General features: G+C 41.9%; 1 protein-coding gene across 4 annotated transcripts; it reads left to right on the forward strand.

Annotated features, from left to right (window-relative positions):
* Nucleotides 1-1,006: 1,006 nt before the first annotated feature.
* On the forward strand, nt 1,007-19,482 carry LOC110508162 (transcriptional adapter 1). 4 transcript variants are annotated; one of them, XM_036966761.2, is made up of 8 exons: nt 1,007-1,249; nt 3,808-3,899; nt 8,509-8,574; nt 8,666-8,763; nt 8,884-9,096; nt 9,310-9,461; nt 15,832-15,988; nt 16,205-19,482. In XM_036966761.2, exons 1-8 carry the CDS (start codon nt 1,125-1,127, stop codon nt 16,355-16,357), a joined length of 1,056 nt encoding a protein of 351 aa, XP_036822656.2. In that variant the 5' UTR covers nt 1,007-1,124; the 3' UTR covers nt 16,358-19,482. The 4 variants fall into 4 exon arrangements, with proteins under 4 accessions (XP_036822656.2, XP_036822655.2, XP_090081500.1 ...); XM_036966760.2 differs by having other exon boundaries at nt 1,100-1,249; nt 9,310-9,464; XM_090225374.1 differs by lacking the exon at nt 1,007-1,249 and adding an exon at nt 1,404-3,721.
* Nucleotides 19,483-19,501: the final 19 nt, after the last annotated feature.

Consider the following 19,501-nt stretch of genomic DNA (forward strand, 5'->3'; position numbering starts at 1 on the left):
ATCTGAAAGTAAAAGAATGGAATTAAGAAATATAGAAATATTAGGACTAGCATTGTCGGAGTCCACAGTATAAATATTTATACGGAACAAAAATATAAACACAACATGTAAAGTGTTGGTTCCATGTTTCATTAGCTGAAATAAAAGATCCCAGAAATGTTCCATACACACAAAAAGCTTATTCCTCTCAAATGTTGTGCACACATTTGTTTACGTCTCTGTTAGTGAGCATTTCTCAGTTTCCAAAATAATGCATCCACAGACAGGTGTGGAATATCAAGAAGCTAATTAAACAGCATTGTCATTACACAGGTGCACCTTGTGCTGGGGGCAATAAAAGGCCACTCTCAAATATGCAGTTGTCACATAACACAATGCCACAGATGTCTCAAGTTTTGAAGGAGCATGCAATTGGCATGCTGACTGCCGGAATGTCTACCAAAGCTGCTGCCAGAGAATTTAATGTTCATTTCTCTACCATAAGCTGCCTCCAACATCGTTTTAGAGAATTTGGCAATATGTTGTCGTGGAAATTTCCTCTATTTACCAAATCATGGGAGCAAACCACACACACAAGTCAGAGTTAGTTATAAAAGTCCATCTTTAATTATATCAGCTCTATAGCATTTTGACTTTCAACAGTTCAGTATCTCTAATGAAAAGTTGAGAGTCCCCATACAATGGCAAAATGGGATCCTTTATAGCAAAGATCACACATAGTCAGACAGCATAGACATAATTCATCGTTCAGCTTTGTCTCCTTTCCCAAACCCCAGAACCATAAACCAATCCTCCAAATCAACAGGCATATATCAAATTGTCATTTAGATACAACCCACTCTAAATACAAACTCACGGAGAGGAGAGTGAGGCTATAGGTTAAGATAAAACAGAATGTGGAAAAGGTCAAGGGGTCTGAATACTTTCCGAATGCACTGTTAATAATACACAGCACTGTCTCTTGAGGCATGTGTGCTCTCTGCTGGCAGGAAATGGTAATTGCAGAAGTGTGTGTGTGTGTGTGTGTGTGTGTGTGTGTGTGTGTTTTCCTATATTCCAAGTTCATAGGTGGCGCTATTACACCTTTTGCTGATGCACACACTTCCGATAACAGAAAAAAGAAGATGCAGCCCAGGCGCGGGATGATTACGTCCAACACTTGTATAGACGTCGTTATGGCAGCCCATGCTACTGAGCTTGAAATAGCCAAGAAACATTTAACTGAAGCAATTGGTGATAATGTTAAACAGTAAGTAAGCAACCATTGGTTGATTTGATGTTGTCATTGCACTTTTCTTTTTAACTTTCCTATTTCGAAAGTTGTTTTAATCGGCCACAAATGGATAGCTTAGTTCGTAAATTCGCTCTGGCTATCTGCTCGATTTTTGAGCTTCTTGCTGAGTGTGCTAGAGTGAAGTGTAACTGATGCATTTCCGAACGCGCAACACCCGTTTAATATGACCCGTGTCTGTACATTTCGGCAAAAAAAGTTATTAAAATTGTTGCCATGAAAAGCAGCTTAACCAGCTCCGTTAGGTTGAGTGAAATGGTCAGAGTGAGGTGTTCTCTTATTTGTGTCTGGAAGTAACTAGCAAACTAGCTAACTTTATTTAGCCATTTAGCTTGGGTGCTTTTAAATTATTATTTTGTACATTTAACCTTTTTAACTAGGCAAGTCATTTAAGAACAAATTCTTATTTACAATGAATGACGCTGGGCTAATTGTGCGCTGCCCTATGGGACTCCCAATCACTGCCGGATGTGATACAGCCTGGATTCGAACCAGGGACTGTAGTGACGCCTCTTGCACTGAGATGCAGTGCCTCAGACTACTGTGCCATTCGGGAGCTCAAAACGGCTTGACTGCTCGGATCAACTCTACTCCTCGGCCAGAGCGTCCAGTGGACCTCTGAATTTACTAACGGGCAATCTGACAATGCTCTCAATTTACGAACGCCCAGAACGCAGTTTGGCACTCCAGAGTGAATTTACCAACACACCCATAGGTATAACATCGCGAGCTCGCCCGCCTGTGGGTAAAACAACCGGTGGTTACCTAGGTTACCCCATTGGCTCTTTTTACAAATGCAATTTTCTTGTCTGCTTGTTTTAGCCAATTTACTGTTCAAAACTACTTTTAAAAAGTATATGTGTAATGACTTTGTTATTCTCATTGAAAGCAAGTCTAAAGTCTGGTTATCGACATGTCTGTAGACAATTGTCATAGGTACATTATGAACATTATTTTTTTCGCCCAACGTCAAACTTGTATTGTCGTTATGGAAAAAGTAGTAATATCAAACGACGGCCCGGTGCGCCAAACAGCAATTTGCGGTCGATGGGAATTCCCTTTTATTACGTGAATATCGATTCGGGAGTACACGATTCGCGCATATAAACAAACAAACAAACACAACCGTTGGGCGTTCGGCAGGGTTTTTTAGGCTGTTCCGAGCACACACTTTTTCTTGAGGCAAGTCGAAGTTCGGTATTCAAAGTCTACGCCCCTTCGTCAGTGATTGGTCATCAGTAGGGATTTTTCAATTAGGTGTTTGTCATTCGACGACAGATGACTAGTTTTCATGTACATTTTTCCACTTGAGAAATACTGCACCAAACATCTTAGGTAGATGTAAAATTGTGCGACTAAAGGCGTCCGCATCCATCCGGAACAGTTCGTTTTGTGGCGTTTTTGTTCTACTGTTTACGCAATCCATTATATATCGCAATCTGGGTCAGGTATAATTTGCAACATGACTAGCTAAATTATAAAATACGATTTTACCGTGTTAATCTTTCACAAGGCAATTCAGAGAAGCAGATCGTACTTTTGGTGCGCATGGAATGGAGTCATGAGTGCATTCTGATGCGTGGTCCAGAGCAAATGCTCTTTACAATACAACAAACAGGCTCATTCTGTTCAGGACAACCTAGTGTATAATGCCATGTCATCTTTTAATTACATAAAACATAGTGATCATAAACGTTGACACAGTATATTACATGAGTTTTGTGATATGGAGATGTTCAGTGCACATTTGGCCTCACGGGTGTCCTCGTTATTTACAGCATTTCCCTCACTCAGAAAACAAAACATTTGCAAAAGTCCCAATTAGCAGGACGTATAAAGGTACAAGTGTAAAAGGTAGAAAAAAGAAAAATGAATCAGATTAAAATGGAATAATTCTGAACAGTCCCAAGACCAACCAGCAGATAAGTTTCTAGCCACAAGCATAAACTAGCTAGCTGGGAACGACACATCAGGACGACTGACAAAACTGAACTGAGTCCGTTCATCTCCACTCCAACTCTTGTTCCGCAACGAACGTAATCAATTTGAACACCAGGCGTGTTCGAATACTCTCCTAAGTCGAAGTTCGGTATACTCCCCCTTGTAGGAGTGGGAACTAAGTGCTGTTATTCAACGAGAGATGACTAGTTTATTACTTCAGAAATGCTGCAACGAACATCTGTTGCTGATATAATATGGCTCGACTAAGGCCTCTCCTGCAAAAACGTCAAAATGAATGACAATTTATGAATTAATCTTATATTCATTCTGACTATTTTGAGGAAGTGTATACTGGCTATGTTGCTACGTTGTCTTGAGGGACAAACCGTAATATTGCAATTTCTCAAGTGAAGGTCTTTTTAAGAGGGTATGCGAGGCACAGACGATCACTTCGCCAAGCCAAGTTCTGCCAGGAGCAAATCGAACCTAGTATGCGCACGCTTTTACGTTAACTTTACTGAATGTTTAGCTAACGTTGTCATGAATGTTAATTTCCTCAATTGCATCTCTTATAGTTACTGGGCGAACTTGAAACTGTGGTTCAAACACAAGATAAGCAAGGAAGAGTTTGACATCGAGGCTCGTCGCCTTTTGGCACAAGACAACGGTTAGTGGAGAAATTATTCAACATTCTCTGACTGTTTCTGTGGGTTGGACTAGAGGTCTTCATACAGAAATGTATGCACTGAGAAAATTTCAGATCTGCTTAAACTTGAACATTTAGAAAATGCTGTGTGACTTCCAGCGAGTGTTTACTGTGAACGATGAGGCTGTAACCGCTTTAAGTTAGTTTTAAGTGGTCAAGTAGGCTACTGTGGCTATTTGATCATAATGTAGGCCTAACATTTTAACATGGAAATAGTTGTTCTTTCATTCAGCCTACGGTATCAGCCGATGGGTGGTGTTCAATGTAGGCATACATTCCATGAGACTTTAGAAAAAACATGCAGGGCTTGACATTAACTTGTGTATCCACTTGTTCTTCAGATAAGGATGAAAATGTTATTGTGTCTGTTGCAACAAACCACTTTAAAATAAAATGCATCATTATTCCCATACCATTATTACAGGAAAGAAAAATTATGCTACCCTCTGCCTGTTGGCTACTTGGCTTATTCAAGCCTGTTGCAAAATACAACACTTCGCTTTCAAAAAAAGTCTACAAATGCACATGTTTTGTGCTTTTGTAGGAATCAATCACTCCCCCATTGCTGACTACAAATGATCTATAACTGGGCTAATAAGGCAAAGGATATGAACAAATGTGCGCATGTGGCTACATGCAGCTCTTGCTTTGGTCTCATGCTGTAATAGTTTAATTGTATATTAGTTTAATAGTTAGTTTAATATAGTTTAATTGCATATAAGCCTACTGCAGCTCTGATTGGTTATGCCTAACTCGGGTCTCAGGCCTGTCAATGCAATATAACCCTACTCTGATGCGTTCTGCCTAAAACAAAATCTCTTGCATACTTTGTTTTGTTTCGGTATGTTGCATTGAAAGTGGCTAACATTGCATTGATTCGATCGCAATTCCCATAGTAAAGGGAAATGTTCATAGTGTTAGTGAAAATTTGAGTGAAGTTCAATGTCGTGCTTCTCTATGCGGGCTGATATTTCTTCTGGGCGGCATTCCCGGGGAGCTGCGAGCCTGCAGGTTAGAGGTAACATTGCCTGAGACCCGAATTGGGACCTGAGCGGGTCTGGATCCAGAATTATAAATAGTGTCTCGGGTCTGGGTCAGATTTGATATGATTGTCTCGGGTATGTGTAATTAAGACTTTTCCGGAAGGGGCTACACACACACACACACACAGAGAGATGCTTTTCTGGAGTGTGTAGCTTGTTGGTTCCCTCCTCCCTGTGTTACTCACAGTACTGCCCTGCCCCTCCTGCTAGACTGTCTCTTCTCGCACTTTATCACCTCCGGTTAATAAAGTAACTCAGCTCCCTCACTCGGATAGGACCAAGTCTGGATCTGACTAGGTCTATACAGGTTGTCCTCGGGTCTGTTTGAAATGGGTCTATATATACAGTTGGAAGTCAGAAGTTTACATACACTTAGGTTGGAGTCATTAAAACTTGTTTTTCAAACACTCCATAAATTTGCCTTTAAAAAATTATTTAACTTCTGTAGGGTAGGGGGCAGCATTGGGAATTTTGGATGAAAAGCGTGCCCAAATTAAACTGCCTGCTACTCAGCCATAAAAGCTAGAATCTGCATATAATTAGTAGATGTGGATAAAAAAACGGTATGAAGTTTCTAAAACTGTTTGAATGATGTCTGAGTATAACAGAACTCATATGGCAGGCAAAAACCTGAGAAAAAATCCAGCCAGGAAGTGGGAAATCTGAGGTTTGTAGTTTTTCAACTCTTGCTCTATCGAATACAGTGTCTATGGGTTCATATTGCACTTTCTAAGGCTTCCACTAGATGTCAACAGTCTTTAGAACCTTGTTTGATGCATCTACTGTGATGTGGGGGGCAAATGACGCGTTCACGTGAGAGCGAGCTCTGTTCCATTGCTTTTCTACAGACAAAGGAATTCTCCGGTTGGAATATTATTGAAGATTTATGTTAAAAACATCCCAAAGATTTATTTCATACATCGTTTGGCATGTTTCTATGGACTGTAACGGAACTTTTTGACTTTTTGTCTGCTGCTAGTGACCGCGCGTCGTGAGTTTGGATTGTGTACTGAACACGCTAACAAAAGAGGCATTTGGACATAAATGATGGAACAAAACAAACATTTATTGTGGAACTGGGATTCCTGGGAGTGCATTCTGATGAAGATCATCAAAGGTAAGTGAATATTTATAATGTAATTTCTGACTTCTGTTGACTCCAACATGGTGGATATCTGTTTGGCTTGATTTGTCGTCTGAGCGCCGTATTCAGATTATTGCATGGTGTGCTTTTTCCGTAAAGTTTTTTTAAATCTGACACAGCGGTTAAGGAGAAGTGGATCTAAAATTCCATGTATAACACTTGTATCTTTTATCAATGTTTATTATGAGAATTTCTGTTAATTGATGTGGCTGTCTGCAAAATCACCGGATGTTTTGGAACTACTGAACATAACGTGCCAATGTAAACTCAGATTTTTGGATATAAATAGGAACTTTACCGAACAAAACATACATGTATTGTGTAACATGAAGTCCTATGAGTGTCATCTGATGAAGATCATCAAATGTTAGTGATTCATTTTATCGATATTTCTGCTTTTTGTGACTCCTCTCTTTGGCTGGAAAAATGGCTGTTTTTCTGTGACTTGGTGGTGACCTAACATAATCGTTTGTGGTGCTTTCGCTGTAAAGCCTTTTTGAAATCAGGCACTGTGGCTGGATTAATGAGAATTGTATCTTTAAAATGGTGTAAAATACTTGTATGCTTGAGGAATTTTAATTATGAGATTGTTGTTTTGAATTTGGCGCCCTGCACTTTCACTGGCTGTTGGCGGGTGGGACGCTACTGTCCCTCTCCTTAATGTAACCGCTGCGACAGATTTAAGAAAAAAACACGGAAAAAGCATACATTGCAATAATCTGAGGACAGCTCTCAGAGCCCAAACAAGCCATAAAGATATCCGCCATGTTGTGGAGTCAACATTAGTCAGAAATAGCATTAGAAATATTCACTTACCTTTGATCTTCATCAGAATGCACTCCCAGGAATCCCAGTTACACAATAAATGTTTGATTTGTTCGATAAAGTATATAATTTATGTCCAAACACCTCCTTTTAGCGTGCTTGGTAAACAAATTCAAACTCACAACGCGCGTGCAAGTCCAGCGGAAAGGTCGGACGAAAAGTCCAAAAAGTTCCGTTATAGTCCGTAGAAACATGTCAAACGAAGTATAGAATCAATCTTTAGGATGTTTTTATCATAAATCTTCAATGTTCCAACAGTACAATTCCTTTTGTCTGTAGAAAAGCAATGGAACGCGAGGTAACTCTCACATGAACTTGCGTCACGAGCCCATGGCACTCTGCCAGACACCTGGCTCAATCCCCTCTCATTCAGCCCCCCTTCACAGTAGAAGCCTGAAACGAGGTTCTAAAGAATGTTGACATCTTGTGGAAGCAAAAATGACCACACAGACACTGTATATTGGAATGGCAATGAGTTGAAAAACTACAAACCTCAGATTTCCCACGTCCTGGTTGGATTTTTTTCTCAGGTTTTCTCCTGCCATATGAGTTCTGTTATACTCACAGACATCATTCAAACAGTTTTAGAAACTTCAGAGTTTTTTAAATCCAAATATACAAATGTATGCATATTATAGCTTTTATGGCTGAGAAACAGGCAGTTTACTCTGGGCACCTTATTCATCCAAGCTACTCAATACTGCCCCCCCATTCACCAGGAAGTTAATGACTCCAACCTAAGTGTAAGTAAACTTCCATCTTAAACTGTATATATTGGGTCAGGGTTGGAAAGGCCAAGGTGCATTTTGGGAAAGGCCTGTTTTGAAGCTCCCCGCCTCCATCTAGGCACTCCCCCACTGTTGTAAAACATATTTTGGAAGCTTTAAAAATGCATTTATTAAGGTTATTATGCCCTTGAGTTGCGTTCCAGGATGGGAGCACAAATGTCTAAATGTATTTTTGCCTTATTTATTCTATTACAGATGCACCTTAATGCATACTTTTATATTATGTGAGCTAAAAAATAAAATTGGAAAAAAAAAAAAAAACTTAAGTATAATTTTTGGAAAGTTCTAATTACTGCCCCCAAAACCTATAATGACATGTAATTTTGTCCTTGGAACATTTTAATTGAAATACCTATGGAGGACTGCTTCTGGGGAGTGACAATATGGGTGACCTGGGGCTTCAAAGCCTCTCACTGACCAATACATAGCATCAGCAATCAAGGGCTTTTAAACCAAGCTCTGGTCCATGTCAGCGACTTGCATCTTTCCATTCATCCCCCATCAACAATTTTTTTTTTTTTGTGACTGGCTTCAATATACTTTCATTACTCACCAAAGTTAAGATGTTACTAGAGTTCTGATTTAACTTTTCACTGAGTTCTTCAGTGAGTAATGAGAGCACTTTGTTTACAGCCGCTAGCCATGCACATGCGTCCGATTTGCACTACGAGCTGACACAAGCGTATGGACCAGAGCTAGTCTGCTCAGTGCAACAACAAAAAAATGAATTTCAATCAAACTCTCTACTTATTTTTCTTTCTCTCTCTCAGTTCATGTCCACAATGACTTTCTCCTGGCCATTCTCACGCGTTGTCAGATAATCGTCTCCACACCAGGTAGGTTTTCCATCGACTATATCACTATCGATGGATACCACACATCTGTATGTTGACCACAAACCTGACTGCAACCCATTCCCTTTTCCAGAGGGTGCTGGATCTTTGCAGTGGGCAGGTAGCTCAGCCTCCAAGCCTGTGAAGCCTGCCAAAGGAAAAAAGAAGTTCTCCTTCAGACAGAAATTTGATGTGAGTTGTTGTCCTTCAATAATGCATAATGGGAGGTGGCAGTAATACATAGCTTATAAACTTCAGACCTCTCCTGTTGGTGAAGTATAATTCCGTGCGTGTGACCCGTTGTGTGTCCAGCATCGTTTCCAGCCCCAGAACCCTCTGAGTGCGGCCCAGGCCTTCAGCCCGCGGGAGGTTGGGAGTGAGGAAGAGGAGCTGAGACTTAGTGCCCACACCCTGTTGCTGCCCACCCGGGGCCAGCTGGTGGCCCGCATGATGGTCACCGCTTTTGAGCTGGGCCTGGACAACGTCACGGAGGACGCCGTCAGCACCATGGTCCACGCAGTGGAGGTATGTGTCGAGTGTGTTTTTATGGGATACTAGTACAAGACATGAGAAGGGTTGTAAGACTTCATGTTTCTCATGTAGCACAGGTTACTTTATGCTTTGATACAGGCTTTGTACCCCTTCCAGCAGCAAGTTGTATCAGTCCACTCAGGATCCCCCCCCCCCCCCCCCCCATGCACACACTTCACTCACCTGTCGTTCCCTCCACTACCACAGAACCACCTGAAGGACATGCTGACTGCTGTGGTGTCCAGGAGGAAGGCCTACCGACTGCGTGATGGACACTTCCCCTACGCCTTCAGCAGTGATGTCACCCCCCAGCCCTACTTGAAGAACAGCCTGGCAGCCTACCACATTGTCACAGATTGGTAGTGAGGTTAATTGTCTTTCTGCAGTGTTCAGCTGCCTTAAATCAACTAGAAAAATGTTCAACAAAGTATCAAATCAAGTGTTATTTATCACATGCGCCAAATACAAATGGTGTAGGTAGACCTTACAGTAAAATGCTTACTTACAAGCCCTTACATTTTTATTTCACCTTTATTTATCTAGGCAAGTCAGTTAAGAACAAATTCTTATTTACAATAATGGCCTACCGGGGAACAGTGGGTTAACTGCCTTTTCAGTTCGTGGATTTGATCCAGCAACCTTTTGGTTACTGGCCCAACGCTCTAACCACTAGGCTACCTGCCGCCCTGCTTAACCAACAATGCTTTAAGAAGTTTTTTTAGAAAAAGGTAAAACATTGAAAATAAAAAGTAACCAATAATTAAATAGCAGCAGTAAAATAATAATAGCGAGGCGATATACATGAGGTACCGTACAGTCAATGTGCAGGGCCACCGGTTAGTCGAGGTAATATTTACATGTAGGTAGAGTTAAAGAGACTATTCATAGATAATAAACAGAGCGTAGCAGCAGTGTAAAAGAAGGGCTCTTTTTCCAGCAGTCTTATGGCTTGGGGGTAGAAGCTTTTAAGAAGCCTTTTGGACCTAGACTTGGTGCTCCGGTACAGCTTGCCGTGCAGTAGCAGAGAGAACAGTCTATGACTAGGGTGGCTGGAGTCTTTGACCATTTTTAGGACCTTTCTCTGACACCGCCTGGTATAGAGGTACTGGATGGCAGGAACCTTGGCCACAGTGATGTACTGGGCCATACGCACTACCCTCTGTAGTGCCTTGCGGTCGAAGGCCGAGCAGTTGCCATACCAGGCAGTGATGCAACCAGTACCTCTATGGTGCAGCTGTGGGACCTTTTGAGGATCTGAGGACCCATGCCAAATCTTTTCAGTCTCCTGAGGGGGACTAGGCTTTGTCGTGCCCTCTTCACGACTGTCTTTAACCTCTTGAAACTAGGTGGCACTATTTTCATTTTTGGAAAAATAATGTTCCCAAAGTAAACAGGCTATTTTGTCAGGACAAGATGCTAGAATATGCATATAATTGACAGCTTAGGATAGAAAACACTCTAAAGTTTCCAAAACTGTAAAAATATTGTCTGTGAGTATAACAGAACTGATATTGCAGGTGAAAGCCTGAGAAAAATCCAATCAGGAAGGGACTCTTATTTAGAAAGCTCTGCGTTCCTATTGAGCAGTGAATGAGATATCAACCAGATTCCCTTTTCTATGGCTTCCCTAATGTGTCTAGTGTCACAATACATAGTTTCAGGCTTTTATTTTGAAAAATGAGCCTGAACGTCAACATTGCGTCAGTGGTCAGCTGGAGGCTCTCAGAGTGTTTTGTACGTAAAAGACAAATGCGGCCATTGTTTCTCTCTTTCCTACTAAGAAGCCACCTGTCCCGGTTGATATATTATCGAATAGATATTTGAAAAACACCTTGAGGATTGATTATAATGGATTATTATTATGGATCTAATTTGGAATATTTTTCGGCGTTGTCGTGACCGCAGTTTCTGGTGGATTTCTCAACCAAACGTGTACAAACGGAGGTGTTTCGGCTATAAAAATAATCTGTATGGGACAAAATGAACATTTGCTGTCTAACTGGGAGTCTCGTGAGTGAAAACATCCGAAGCTCATCAAAGGTAAATGATTTAATTTGATTGCTTTTCTGATTTTCGTGACCAAGCTGCCTGCTGCTAGCTAGGCATAATGCTATGCTAGGCTATCAATAAACTTACACAAATGCTTGTCTTGCTTTGGCTGTAAAGCATCATTTCAAAATCTGAGATGACAGGGTGATTAACAAAAGGCTAAGCTGTGTTTCAATATATTTCACTTGTGATTTCATGAATATTAATATTTTCTAGTAATATTTTTTGTCTGTTGCGTTATGCTAATTAGTGTCAATTGATGACAATTATCCAGGAGAGGGAGTTCCAAGAGGTTATTAATGTGTTTGGACCATGATAGTTTTTTGGTGATGTGGACACCAAGGAACTTGAAGCTCTCAACCTGCTCCACTGCAGCCCGGTCGATGAGAATGGGGGCGTGCTCGGACATCCTTTAACTATAGTCAACAATCATCTTCTTTGTCTTGATCATGTTCAGGGAGAGGTTGTTGTCCTGGCACCACACTGCCAGGTCTCTGACCTTCTCCCTATAGGCTGTCTCATAATTGTTTGTGATCAGGCCTACTGTTGTTGTCATCTGCAAACTTGCTGTTGAAGTCGTGCCTGGCCATGCAGTCATGAGTGAATGTGGAGTGCAGGAGGGGACTGAGCACGCACCCCTGAGGGGCCCCCGTGTTGAGGATCAGTGTGGCGGGTGTGTTGTTACCTACACTTACCACCTGGGGGTGGCCCGTCAGGAATTCCAAGATCCAGTTGCAGAGGGAGGTGTTTAGTCCCAGGGTCCTTAGCTTAGTGATGAGCTTTGAGGGCACTATGGTGTCGAACGCTGAGCTGTAGTCAATGAATAGCATTCTCACATAGGTGTTTTTGTCCAGGTGGGAAAGGGCAGTGTAGAGAGCAATAGAGGTTGCGTCATCTGTGGATCTGTTCGGGCGGTATGCAAATTGGAGTGGGTCTAGAGTTTCTGGGATGATGGTGTTGTGAGCCATGACCAGCCTTTCAAAGCACTGCATGGCTACAGATGTGAGTGCTACGGGTCAGTAGTCATTTAAGCAGGTTACCTTAGTGTTCTTGGGCACAGGGACTATGGTGGTCTGATTGAGACATGTTGGTATTACAGACTCAGTCAGGGACAGGTTGAAGATGTCAGTTAAGACACTTGCCAAGTTGTCAGTGCATGCTCGGATTACACGTCCTGGAAATCCGTCTGGCCTTGTGAATGTTGACATGTTTAAAGGTCTTACTCACATCGACTATGGAGAGCGTGATCAAACAGTTGTCCGGACCAGCTGATGTTCTCATGCATGCTTCAGTGTTACTTTCCTTGACACAAGCATAGAAGTAATTTAGCTCATCTGATTTGTCATAGACGCTTGCTAAAAAACTTTAATGAGCAAGCCTTCCTTCATGAACTGGCCACTGTAAAAATGGTATAGAATCAGCTTGATCCTCTCTAAGACGCTTGGACCGCTTGGATACTTTCAGTGGTATTGTTAACAAACACGCCCCCATAAAGAAAATGAGAATTTAAAACCGGTTCAGCCCCTGGTTCGACCGTGATCTTGCAGAGTTACTCCACCTCAAGAATTGCATTTGGTGACAGGCTCGGCACACGCATACTCAACTTGACTGGCTATCATTCAGGCAAATGACAATTAAGTGAACTTGTTGATGGTTGTTACTGACAAGAAGCACATGGCTGAGCTCTTTATTCACCACTTCATTAAGTCAGGATTCCTATTTGTCTCAGCCATGCCTCCTTGCCCGTCCAACATTTCCTCATCTCCCACCCCTTCTAATGCGGCTATCCCCGACGCTTCTCCCTCTTTTTTTCCCCTGTCCTGCTACAAAGTTTCACCCTGCAGGCAGTCACTGAGTCTGAGGTGCTAAAGGAGCTCCTTAAACTTGACCCCAAAAAAAACATCAGGGTCAGAAGGTTTATGTCCTTTCTTCTTTTAGGTTGCTGCCCCTATCATCGCCAAGCCTATCTCCAACCTTTTTAACCTGTCTCTCCTTTCTGGGGAGGTTCCCATTGCTTGGAAGGCAGCCACAGTTTGTCCTTTATTTAAAGGGGGAGATCAAGCTGATCATAACTGTTATAGGCCAATTTCTATTTTGCCCTGTTTATCAAAAGTGTTGAAAAACTTGTCAATAATCAACTGACTGGGTTTCTTGATGTCTATAGTATTGTCTCGGGTATGCAATCTGGTTTCTGCTCCGGTTATGGATGTGTCACTGCAACCTTAAAGGTCCTCAATGATGTCACCATTGCCCTTGATTCTAAGCAATATTGTGCTATTTTTATTGACATGGCCAAAGATTTTGATACGGTAGACCATTCCATTCTTGTGGGCCGGCTAAGGAGTATTGGTGTCTATGGCCTGGTTTGCTAACTACCTCTCTGAGTGCAGTGTATAAAGTCCGAAAATCTGATGTCTCAGCCACTGCCTGTCGCCAAGGGAGTACCCCAAAGCTCAATCCTAGACCCCACGCTCTTCTCAATTTACATCAACAACATAGGTCAGGCAGTAGGAAGCGCTCTCATCCATTTATATGCAGATGATAGTCTTATACTCAGCTGGCCACTCCCCAGATGTTGTGTTAAATGCTCTACAACAAAGCTTTCTTAGTGTCCAACAAGCTTTCTCTGCCCTTAACCTTCTGAACAGCTATAATAAAGGTCATGTGATTTGGTAAGAAGAATGCTGCTCTTCCCCCAGGTGTTATTACTACCTCTGAGGGTTTAGAGCTTGAAGTAGTCACCTCATACAAGTACTTGGGAGTATGGCTAGACAGTGCACTGTCTTTGTCTCAGCACATATCAAAGCTGCAGGCTAAAGTTAAATCTACACTTTTTTTTCCTTTATCATAATCGCTCCTCTTTCACCCCAGCTGCCAAACTAACCCTTATTCAGATGACCATCCTACCCATGCTAGATTACGGAGACGACATTTATAGATCGGCAGGTAAGGGTGCTCTCGAGCGGCGAGATGTTCTTTACCATTCGGCCATCAGATTTGCCACCAATGCGCTTTTTTTTATAGGACACATCACTGCACTCTGTACTACTCTGTATTCTGTTCATCTCTGTATACCCATCGCAAGACCTGCTGTTTGATGCTTATTTATAAAACCCTCTTAGGCCTCACTCCCCCATGTCTGAGATATCTACTGCAGCCCTCATCCTCCACATTCAACTCCCGTTCTGCCAGTCGCATTCTGTTAAAGGTCCCCAAAGCATACACATCCCTGGATCGCTCCTCTTTTCAGTTCGCTGGAGCTAGTGAATGGAACGAGCTTCAACAAACACTCAAACTGGACAGTTATCTCAATCTCTTCATTCAAAGACTCAATCATGGACACTCTTACTGACAGTTGTGGCTGCTTTGTGTGATGTATGTTTGTCTCCACCTTCTTAACCTTTGTGCTTTTGACTGCCCAATAATGTTTGTACCATGTTTTGTGTTGCTACCATGCTGTGTTGTCTTAGGTCTCTCTTTATGTTGTGTTGTCTCTCTTGTTGTGATGTGTGTTTTGTCCTATATTTATGTTTTATTTATTTTAATCCCAGGCCCCCGTCCCCAGAGGAGGCCTTTTGGTAGTCCGTCATTGTAAATAAGAATTTGTTCCTTACTGATTTGCCTAGTTAAATAAAGGTTCATAATTAAAAATCCGCTCACTGGGCAGCTTCAGGCTGTGGTTCCCTTTGTAGTCTAATAGTTTGCAAGCACTGCCACCTCCGACGAGCATCGGAGCCGGTGTAGTACGATTCAATCTTAGTCCTGTATTGATGCTTTACCTGTTTTGATGGTTCATTGGAGGGCATAGTGGGATTCCTTATATTCTTCTGGGTTAGTCCCGCTCCTTGAAAGCAGCAGCTCTTCCCTTTAGCTCAGTGTGGATGTTTCCTGTAATCCATGGCTTCTGGTTGGGGTATGTATGTACGTGTGCTCCTCAATGCCATCGGAAGAATCCCGTACCATATTCCAGTCTGTGCTAGCAAAACAGTCCTGTAGCTTAGCATCTGCTTCATCTGACCACGTTCTTATTGACCAAGTCACTGGTACTTCCTGCTTTAGTTTTTGCTTGTAAGCAGGAATCAGGAGGATGTAATTATGCTCAGATTTGCCAAATGGAGGGTGAGCGAGAGCTTTGAATGTGTCTCTGTGTGTGGAGTAAAGGTGGTCTAGAGTAAAAAAATAAAAAATAAAAATATTAGTTTTTTCCCCCCTCTGGTTGCACATCTACTTGTATCAATGAATTGCATAGAAACCAAAATGCAAATATTAGGCTATTACCATTTTAATGAGTAACTATATGGTAAGCGGTGGACTGTAGAATAAAGTTTAACTGCTCTGTTCAAATGTAACATCAAGGGTCAACTTAGAGTAATTTTATAGACTTCAGTTTTACCTTAAATGGTTGTTAGTTCAAACAACATACTATACTTTAGGTACATGAAGCACCAGTAGTAGCAGTAAAGTGAGTTAGGAGAGCTGCCCGTACAGCACACTGCAAAAAGGATCACTTGGAGACTGGATAGAGGTCCATTCAAAATACTTATTTTTATTTTATTTACAAAGGCAGAGGCCTTTGCAGTTTTAGGGCCAGGCAGAATTTCCCCTTACTAATAAATTACTTTTAGGCTCTTGTCATGCTCGTCTGTCTGTTCTGACTCCCTCTCCTCATCCATACTCTAGCCCACCTCACAGTGCATCTCGTCTGGCCGGCCAGCCCCCTCAGCTATTACAAGACGATGCTGAGCAGCAGGCTGCTCTCCTATTGGCCTGTTCTGGTGACAGTCTCCTTACGCCCCTCCCTCCGATCAGCATGTTTGACCTCCTGGAAGCGTTACAGGTGAGAGAATCACAGCTTCAATCTGCCTTACGTCACATGATATACCTATAACAAAAAACATTCTGACATATGAATTGATTTGCTTTTTCAACCGCATTCCACAAACATTTTTCTCTCTAATCAAAAGGAAAGCTGAAAATGTATTTGAAATGTATTTGTATGTGAAAGAAAAATCAAATCAAACGATTATATTGTTCATGTTTTTCCTTGACGTAGGTCCACCGAGGTGTGATGCCCTCTCACACCATGTATGCCCTGAACATGGAACGGATTCTGTCCCGGCTGTGGCATCCCAGTCACGAGGACCTGGAGCAGGACCATGTGCACCGCCAACGCCTCGCAGGGAAGGATGGTCTGCTCGTCAGCTGAGACACGCACACACACAGACAGTCTGGTGGATAGACAGGCAGATTGTGGTGAGGGTATGGCTGAGACAAATGGAGAGTTTAACACACACAGTGTTGAGGCATCCGTATGGCCCCTAAACCCTGCCTTGAAGCAGAGCGAGAGGATGATATCGAAGACTGGATTTCCACTCCACTAGGTCTACTCCGTAGAGGCTCTGCAACCGCTTCACCACGCACCACAACTTTACACTAGTGTCAATAACGTTTTCGAACGCTTGGTAGAGTGCAAACCCAGCCTAAGATGCACACAGTAGATCTGTGTTGAAGGCTCACATAGCTGTGCTGTAATGAAAAGGAAGGAAGGAAGGAAGGAAGGAATGAAGGCCCAGTGTGGTGTGGTCACAGACAGCTTGTTATGGCACTAACATGTCTACACACGTGCGCACACAGTGATAGCTCTCCCATAGCCTCTCTGACCCTCCTTTAAATGCACCGTTAGTGATGTTAATATGTTTGAGGAGGTGTGCATTTCTGACCTTCTGGTGGGTTTATTTTGTCAGTTAATTTGTTTGATAGAATAGTGTTTACTTTTGTTGTATTTCCCAAGCCTCTTGTGTACAAATGTTGCAGCCCTATTATTGCGATATTAACATGCTCTTGTAGAGTTATGCCTGAGTAGTCCACTTGGGTCCTTGTTCACTGTACTTTGTCAGAGTGCAATGCATGCATTAGTATGCATACAAATATGTATATATGGTTTAGTTATTATTATTTATTTTTTTATTTTATCTGATTTCCTGATTTATCAATAACTCAGCCATCTCGTCACCAATCCCTTAGGTTTTCTCAAACTAAGTTAAGAGATGGTATAATTTGGATTTATGGTTCATGAGAAGTTTTTCAAAGATTTTCCAAAATGTCCAAGATGGAGAAAAATCTATCCTGAGGGACCGTATGGGTTCTTGAGGCAAATTTGTTCAGCATAGCTTTGCTATGAATCCCTTATAATAATAGTAAACATTATGGCAGCATCATAAGTGGTGTGCAAGTGTCCGTGTAGGCGTGATAGTCCTGTTTACATGTATATTGGCCTAAAACATGACTGGTAGCAGGGATATATATATATATATATATATATATATAACTACTTATGGTAATATACTAATGGTATTATATACAGTGCATTTGGAAAGTATTCAGACAGCTTGACTTTTTCCACATTTTGTTACGTTAGCCTTATTCTAAAATTGTTTTTTGTTTTTTAGAAAATCCTCAGTCTACACACATTACCCCATAATGACAAAGTGAAAACAGGTTTTTAGAATTTTTTTTGTGCGAATGTATTAAAAATAAATAAAAAACATACCTTTTTTATTTAAAGTATTCAGACCCTAGCTATGAGACTTGAAATTGAGCTCAGGGGCATCCTGTTTCCATTTATCATCCTTGATGTTTCTACAAATTGGAGTCCACTGGTGGTAAATTTAAATTGATTGGACATGATTTGGAAAGGCACACACCTGTCTATGTAAGGTCTCACAGTTGACAGTGCATGTCAGAGCAAAACCAAGACATGAAGTCAAAGGAATTGTCTGTAGAGCTCAGAGACTGCATTGTGTTGTGGCTCAGATCTGGGGAAGAGTACCAAGAAAAAGATCCACAAGAGCACAGTGGCCTTCATCACTTTTAAATGGAAGAAATTTGGAACCACCAAGACTCTTCCTAGAGCTGACCACCCAGCCAAACTGAGAAATCGGAGAAGGGTCTTGGTCAGGGAGGTGACCAAGAACCCGATGGTCACTCTGACAGAGCTCCAGAGTTTCTCTGTGGGGATGGTTGACCTTCTGGAATGTTCTCCCATCTCTGCAGGACTTCACCAATCAGGTCTTCATGTTCGAGTGGATATGCGGAAGCCACTCCTCAGTAAAAGGCACATGACAGCCCGCTTGGAATTTGCCAAAAGGCACCTACTGGACTCTGACCATGAGAAACAAGATTGTCTGGTCTGATGAAGCCAAGATTGAACTCTTTGGGCTAAATGTCAAGCGTCATCTGGAGGAAACCTAACACCATCCCTACGGTGAAACATTGTGGTGGCAGAATCATGCTGTGGAGATGTTTTTCAGCGGCAGGGACTGGGAAACTAGTCAGGGTCGAGGGAAAGATGAACTGAGCTAAGTATAAAGAGATCCTTGATAAAAACCTGTTCCAGAGCGCTCAGACTGGGGCAAAGGTTCACCTTCCAACAGGACAACGACCCTAAGCACACAGCCAAGACAACACAGGGGTGTCTTTGGAACAAGTCTCTGAATGTCCTTGAGTGGCCCAGGCAGAGCCGGGACTTGAACCTGATCGTACATCTCTGGCTTTGCAGCGACGCTCCCTATCCAACCCGAGAGAGCTTGAGAGGATCTGCAGAGAAGAATGGGAGAAACTCTCCAAATACAGATGTGCCAAGCTTGTAGTGTCATACCCAAGAAGACTCGAGGCTGTAATCGCTGCCAAAGGTGCTTCAACAAAGTACTGAGTAAAGGGTCTGAATACTTATGTAAATGTGATTAGTTTTTATTTTTAATATAAATTTACGAAAAATGTATACAAACCTGTTTGTGCTTTGTCATGAGGTTGTGTGTAAATTGATTAAGGGGAAAAAAATAGTAGTTGACACTATTGAACACGTATACACATCTATTGAACATATCTATTGAACCCATTACACTATCTACACGACACTATTGAAGAATGTTTCTTCTTTCTCAGTCATGGGAACTCGTTAAAGATATTTTAATTTATTATATAGCACCTCAGCTCCTTAAAACACCAGTCGTAAGACTATTAGCACAACCAGCATTTACAACAGGAGACAGACATTATTTTAGGCACACCCTGACCCACCGTCATAGAAAACGTAACTGCTCCCAGAGCTCTCTTGCCATATTTGGCTTGCTTGCTGCTCATTTCCGAAACAGTGTCCAATCGTTGTCGAGGAGCACGGTCCCCTACCAAGCGATTACACTACACTGGAGTGACTCAATGGTCAGTCTGTCCCCATTTTACTGTTAACAAACATTAAATGTATTCACTGTTCATCCAAGAACGAACTATTCAACGTGTTTTCTGCGCCAATAAAAGCTATTTAAAACCCGATTCTTTATAATTATAACAA

Source organism: Oncorhynchus mykiss, chromosome 28 (assembly GCF_057628025.1).
Source record: "Oncorhynchus mykiss isolate SJ-2025 chromosome 28, ASM5762802v1, whole genome shotgun sequence".
NCBI classification, from domain to species: Eukaryota; Metazoa; Chordata; class Actinopteri; order Salmoniformes; family Salmonidae; genus Oncorhynchus; species Oncorhynchus mykiss.